The sequence below is a fragment of the Thamnophis sirtalis genome, unplaced genomic scaffold, assembly GCF_051295495.1.
Source record: "Thamnophis sirtalis isolate CommonGarterSnake01/CBP01778 unplaced genomic scaffold, rThaSir2_p1.2 scaffold_5, whole genome shotgun sequence".
Classification (NCBI taxonomy): domain Eukaryota; kingdom Metazoa; phylum Chordata; class Lepidosauria; order Squamata; family Natricidae; genus Thamnophis; species Thamnophis sirtalis.
Window position 1 is genome coordinate 105,938,780 of NW_028261385.1, and position 6,208 is coordinate 105,944,987.

Genomic DNA, 6,208 nt, shown 5'->3' on the forward strand with positions numbered 1-6,208 from the left:
TGCTTGGAAGGAACTTCACAGTTTATCTGTGATACTTCAGCTGAATGTATTCACATGACCCTTACAAGTTGTCTTTAAGGATCTTGTTAATTTTGGCTAATAATAATTCAGATATTTGTATAATCACTTTGCTACAAGTGTATTTTATTTTGGCTCCACTTTGTCTCCTTTTAAAACTTTATGCCTTATGCACTCAATTTATGCCTTATTTTTATTAGTAATTTGAATTACATTCTTGCAAAATATCACTCTGAGCTCATTGTGATGAAGAATCTAATTTATGAATTTAATATACAGATAAATAGAATGACAAAAACTGAAATCCATGAAATTTTGTAACAATATACTGCTGTGTAGGAATTATTCCAGTAATATTTGCAGGAATGAAGAAAACCAGAGTTGCTGAAAAAAATGTTACTTCTTTGGCTTTAATATAAGTGAACAAATGCAGTAAATTCTAATAGGATCTCTCATTGATTAATATACTTGCTAAGATAAGCCATTGTATTTTACAGGAGAAGCTGTTTCTTCCATTGCAGTGGAGGAAGAGATGGCGAATCAAACAACAGTGACAGAATTTTTCTTCGTGGGTCTTACCAGTGACCTGAAGACCCGCTTTGTTCTCTTTGGGATGTTTGTGATTGTCTACAGCATCACATTAACAGGCAATGTGATCATCCTGATGCTCATTTGGCTGGATCCTCAACTCCACACCCCCATGTACTTCTTCTTAAGTAACCTCTCCTTTGTAGACATCTGCTACACAACTACTGTCCTTCCTCAGTTATTAATCAACCTGTGGTTCCCAAAGAAGACCATTTCATTTGCTGGCTGTGGTGTTCAGATCTACTTTTTCTTTGGCCTGGCCATTACTGAGTGTATCCTCCTTGCAATCATGGCCTATGATCGCTTTGTGGCCATATGTTACCCTCTGCGCTACACCCTCATGATGAACCAGAAAGTCTGCATCAAGTTGGCTTTATCAGCCTGGCTCTTTGGCTTCCTCTTTGCAATGGTGCATGTAATCCATACTCTCCACATGCCTTATTGTGGCCCAAATGTCATTAACCACTTTTCCTGTGACATCGTGGTTTTGCTAAAACTTGTGTGTGCTGACACTCATATTAATGAAATCATTGTGTTTGTCATTGCTGTCCTCATTCTTTTGTGTCCCTTCTCCTTTATATTGATCACATATGTCCACATTCTAATAACCATCTTGAAGATTCGCTCCACACAAGGCCGGTCTAAAGCTTTCTCTACGTGTGCCTCCCACATGACTGTGGTAGCATTGTTTTATGGAACTGCTATGTTCATGTACATGAGACCTGGCGTAAGCCATTCACCAGACCAGGATAAAATGATCTCCTTGTTCTATAGCATTGTCACACCCATGTTCAATCCCATGATTTACAGTCTCAGGAACAAAGAAGTGAAAGGAGCCTTGGTGAAAGTGTTGCAGAGATGCAACGTCTGTCATGGGACTTAAAATTTTATTGGAGGTCAGAATGAAATGTTCACCTCAAATGTGGTCTAACTGGAAATGTGTTAGACTCAACGTGGTTGATGTTTTGTATTGATAACCTGGAGACTTATGTCGTCTTAACCATGCAATTGTATACCAGTGGATATTTAAGATCTTGCTACATTCAAGCCATGCGCAAAGAGAAAAATTGTAAAGATTTTGCAAGGGGCCTTTTCATTTTTGCACACCAGATGGGTAAGGCAGAATTTAACTGAAAGTTGTTTGCTTCCTCATCCATAATATTTGTCATATTAACAATGTTGACTTTTTACAAGTTTCATAATAGAAATTGTTTTTTTTATTGAAATATTCATTTAAGCTCTCTTTGCTGAAAAGATTTGCTCCAATTGTTATGAGAAGAATTGTGACTGGGCATGCTCTATCTTTACTTCTGACCTGTCATTTGTTAAATCCCAGTGTTTTTAGAGTAATGATTGATAAGAATGATTAGGATTTCATAGTGTATATATTTAAAACATCAAAATTAATATCATGTTCATTTAATTAACCAAGTAAGTTTGGACAAATTGCTCTCAAGTGAGTCTAACATGTTCTGTTTTGTTACGTTGATAAGATGAAATTATTTTTATATATTCCATGCTAAGGAGAAGTGTGGTATAACACTGCAATGAATGGTTAAATAAATATTTCCTTTGGGGAAAAAGTTTGTGGATTGTGTTTATTTCTCAAAATCATTCAAACTTTTATTTTGCCTTATTATATAGAGGAGACATTTGCAATTCCCATGTCACATCAACCCATAGCAACTGCAACTCATAGCAACTTCAATGGTGATTTTAATAGGCTAATTTCCACCATGGTTTGGATTCAGACTAAGCCCAAACTAGGCTCAGATTATTACACCCATCAAGACCAGGTTGTAATCATGACAGGGTTGTAAGTGAGAATCATGACAGAAATAAGCAAGATCCATTTCCTAGGCAAAGAGGGGCAAACATTCTTTCAATCCTGGGAAACAAGATAATATTTAGAAGCAGCTCAGACAAACATTTTCTTGATACACTGAGGTCTATAAAGAAGAGAAGGCACAGTACAAGCAGTCTTGCAGAATTTTGTTATAGCCTAGCTAGCTCAATAAACTTAGACTTAGACTTAGATTTAGAATAACTTTACTGTCACTTTGAATGTACACTAATTGGCATACATTAAAATGAAATTTCATTGCATGCAGCTCTCAAAGGGTCTCCACCTCTAATATACACTAAACAAAATAAATAAATACAAAATTATGCATATACCCACATATATGACATAGAGAAACAACACAGTCTAGTTTGATAGACGTATACATGTACATGGCAAGAGAAACGAATCTTGTGAGTTTACTAGACAGATCGCATAGGGAACAAAGCTGTTTCAGAATCTGTTAGTCGTGCTAGAAATACTTTGAAATCTCCTCCCAGAGGGGAACAACCAAAATAGACCATGAAGTGGATGTGTAGGGTCTCTAACTCAAAGCATATTGCTCTTATAAGCAGGATTAGAAACACTTAGCCCTTATAAGCAGTATACTGAATGATAGGAAGCGAGCTTCCTATAATCTTCTTGGTTGTCCTTACCACTCTCTGTATTGACTTTCTCTCTGAAGCATTGCAGGGACCAGACCAAACAATGATGCAGTTTGTTGAAACACTCCCAAGCATATAATAAATAAATAAAGTATTGCTCTAGACTTCTATTGCTTTATGCCTAAGGTAGAACTAGAACTCCCAGTCTCCCAGATTCTAGTCTGATTCCTTAGCCGTTAGGGCAATCTGGTTCTCCAGTTTAACAAAAGCAATTCTCAATTTGACCAAGGATGAGATGATAGTAGAAAAGGGCAAGAGTGTTTGATCATTGAACAAAGGGTGAGCTTTCACATAAACTCATGGTGGAAAATCTGTTTGGATTGCATCACATCTTGATGTTTTCATCAGCTTTAACTATTTGCATATACTGATTCTGGGATAACAATTTACTCATTCTGCATATTCTTAGATTATTGCAGTGGAACAGGGATTGCTTATGGTCATGGATTGGGTTCTGATCAATGGTGGGTTTCAAAAAAATTTAGAACCTCTTCTGTAGGTGTGGCCTGCTTTGTGGGAGTGGCTTGCCAGCCATGTGACCAGGTGGGAGTGGCTTGCTGGCCATGTGACTGGGTGGGCATGGCCAAACAGTTGGATTTTCCAGCAAGCTGGTCTCACCTGAATAGAATAAAATATAGGATTAATTTGGTTGTTAATTTTAATTTAATTTTTTATTTTTTATTGCAAATATCAATTGGGTTTTTTGGATACTTTATTTAATGTCCCTTTTAAATTTTATAATATGTGCTTTCTTTTATGTTGTATGCCACCCTGAGTCCTTGGGAGAAGGGCGGCATATAAATCCAATAAACCTCAAACCTCAAACTTGTAAAATGTGGTGAAACTCACTTAACAACGCTCTTGCTTAGCAACCAAAATGTTGGCTCAGGAACTCTGGCATTGAAGTATGCAAGTCTTAAAGCTGTCAAGTTACAAGACTCTTGCATCCTAACCCTTTAGAAAAAAAAACCCAGGGGTGTTCAAACTTGACAGCTTTAAGACTTGTGGACTTCAATTCCCAGAATTCCTCCTCTCGCTCTTCATCTTGATGATGTGCGGACGGGCAGGGGGAGGGAGCTGGAACCGGTTCTAAACGGCACTGTAGATTTGTGGAACCTCTTCTATAGAAGAGGTTAGAATTGACAGGAACCCACCCCTGGTTCTGACCCATATGTGTTATGATCAAAGCATCTTGCCAACAGTGAAGCAAAGTTGTTTGAAAGATAATTCCTTAAAATTCAAACATATCTAGATCACCAACCTGACAAGCATATTGCTCTAACAATGAGTTTGATTCTGAATCAGGTAATGAAAGTCAAGAAAAGGAATCTGGTGCATTCAGATCCCAAAACTCTGTTGTATTACAAAAGTGTACAGTTGCAATCGGCAACTGAGACACTAAATGCAAGATGACAAACTTCATATTGTCAAACCATGTGTGTGAGCAGTTGTGAGCTATCAACAACACAAATGGATCTCTCATAGGGAACATAAATATGTTCTTATATATTATCTTATCTTATGTAACTTACATTGCATGTGCCTCAAAATTATATGTGGGACAAGAAATACATGATTCAGGGATATATTATTTAATATTGGTAATTCAATGTCCTGATGGACTTTTACATACGGGCCTTGAACGTGTATGTTCTTCCCCCAAAAAGTTGATCTAGTTGAGTTAGGAATGAATATCATCTTCAAGAAGCATTTTTTCCATGACAGGAAATAGTTTTCAATGTTCAAAACAAGATCCCATGCTTGGTTTGTTTTCTCTGCTGACAGTAACCTATGTGGCCAGTAACAGTGATGGAGCTGGCAGTGTTGGTGAGGCTTGGAGTTGGCTGTGGAAAATTAAATGGCAGCGTTTTCCTGGTAGTGCAACATTAATTAATAGGGATGGGGCCTTCTTATCCCATCAGTCAGCTTCAGCAGTGAACGTCCCCCCCTTAGGGCCCCAGGTCATCTGACAAAGCCAGGTTGTGGAAGGTCCAAAGGCAGGTTGCATTGTGTGTAAATCTATTCTAAGGAATCTATTGTTAAAGTATCTATCTGTTTACTTTTCAAGCCTTCAGTTTCAATCTTTTTTTTTCAAATTTTCTTATCTTTTAATTTTATTTCTCCTCTTAGCTTGATCACTCTTTACAAAATTCTTAAACTCAGTTTTTAATACTGCCTTAACAGTATTTTCTCCATCTCATTTAGTACCCTCTCCTGTATCTGTTGGAAATTTAACCCTGTCATTTGTTATGTTAATTTATTAAACTTTATCAGGGATGATGATGTAGGTTATGATGATATCTAATGATGATAATGAAGGCATACACACACACACACACACACACACATACACACACACCATAGTTTTCTGGAATTAAGGAGAAACTTCCTTACAGTGAGGACAAGTAGTGGAACAGCTTGCCATCAGAAGTTGTAGGTGCTTCACCACTGGAGGTTTTTAAGAAGAGACTGCATAGTCACTTGTCTGAAATGGCATAGGACCATGATGGCGAACCTATGGCACACATGCCACAGGTGGCATGCGGAACCATTTGTTAGGGTACATGAGGCATTGCCCTGTCAGCTCCAGCGCGCATGTGCGTAATGGCCAGCTGACTTCAGCCTTCATTTTCAGCAGTTTTTCGCCCTCCGGAGGCTTCCCTGCAAACAAACTTCCGGTTTGCACGTTGGGCTGTTTTTCTCCCTCCGGAGGCTTCAGGGAAGCTTTCTGAAGGCTCTGGAGGGCACATAATGGCCCTATGGGAAACTGGAAATCCATTCCTGAACTTCCAGTTTGCCCATAGGGCCATTTTTCACCCTCCAGAGGCTTCAGGGAAGTCTCCTGAAAGCTCCGGAGGGCCTTTGGGGAGGGTGAAAAATGGTTCCATCGCAGGCCAAAATTGGGGAGTGGGTTGGGGGTCACCCACACATGTGCACGGGGGGGAGGGGTTAAACGCATAGAATTATGGATGTGGGCACACCCACGCACGACCCCCCTGGCTTCCCTCACTTTTGGCACACGATGGAAAAAGGGTTAGCAATCACTGGTATAGGATCTCCTGCTTGAACAGAGGCCTGGACTAAAAGACCTCCA

The 6,208-nt window shown here is 38.9% G+C and overlaps 1 protein-coding gene across 1 annotated transcript; it reads left to right on the plus strand.

Annotated features, from left to right (window-relative positions):
* The first annotated feature begins 538 nt into the window (after positions 1-538).
* On the plus strand, positions 539-1,563 carry LOC148045526 (olfactory receptor 2A12-like). The gene has a single exon (XM_087715141.1). The coding sequence runs from the start codon at positions 551-553 to the stop codon at positions 1,487-1,489; it is 939 nt and encodes a 312-aa protein (XP_087571267.1). The 5' UTR covers positions 539-550; the 3' UTR covers positions 1,490-1,563.
* Positions 1,564-6,208: the final 4,645 nt, after the last annotated feature.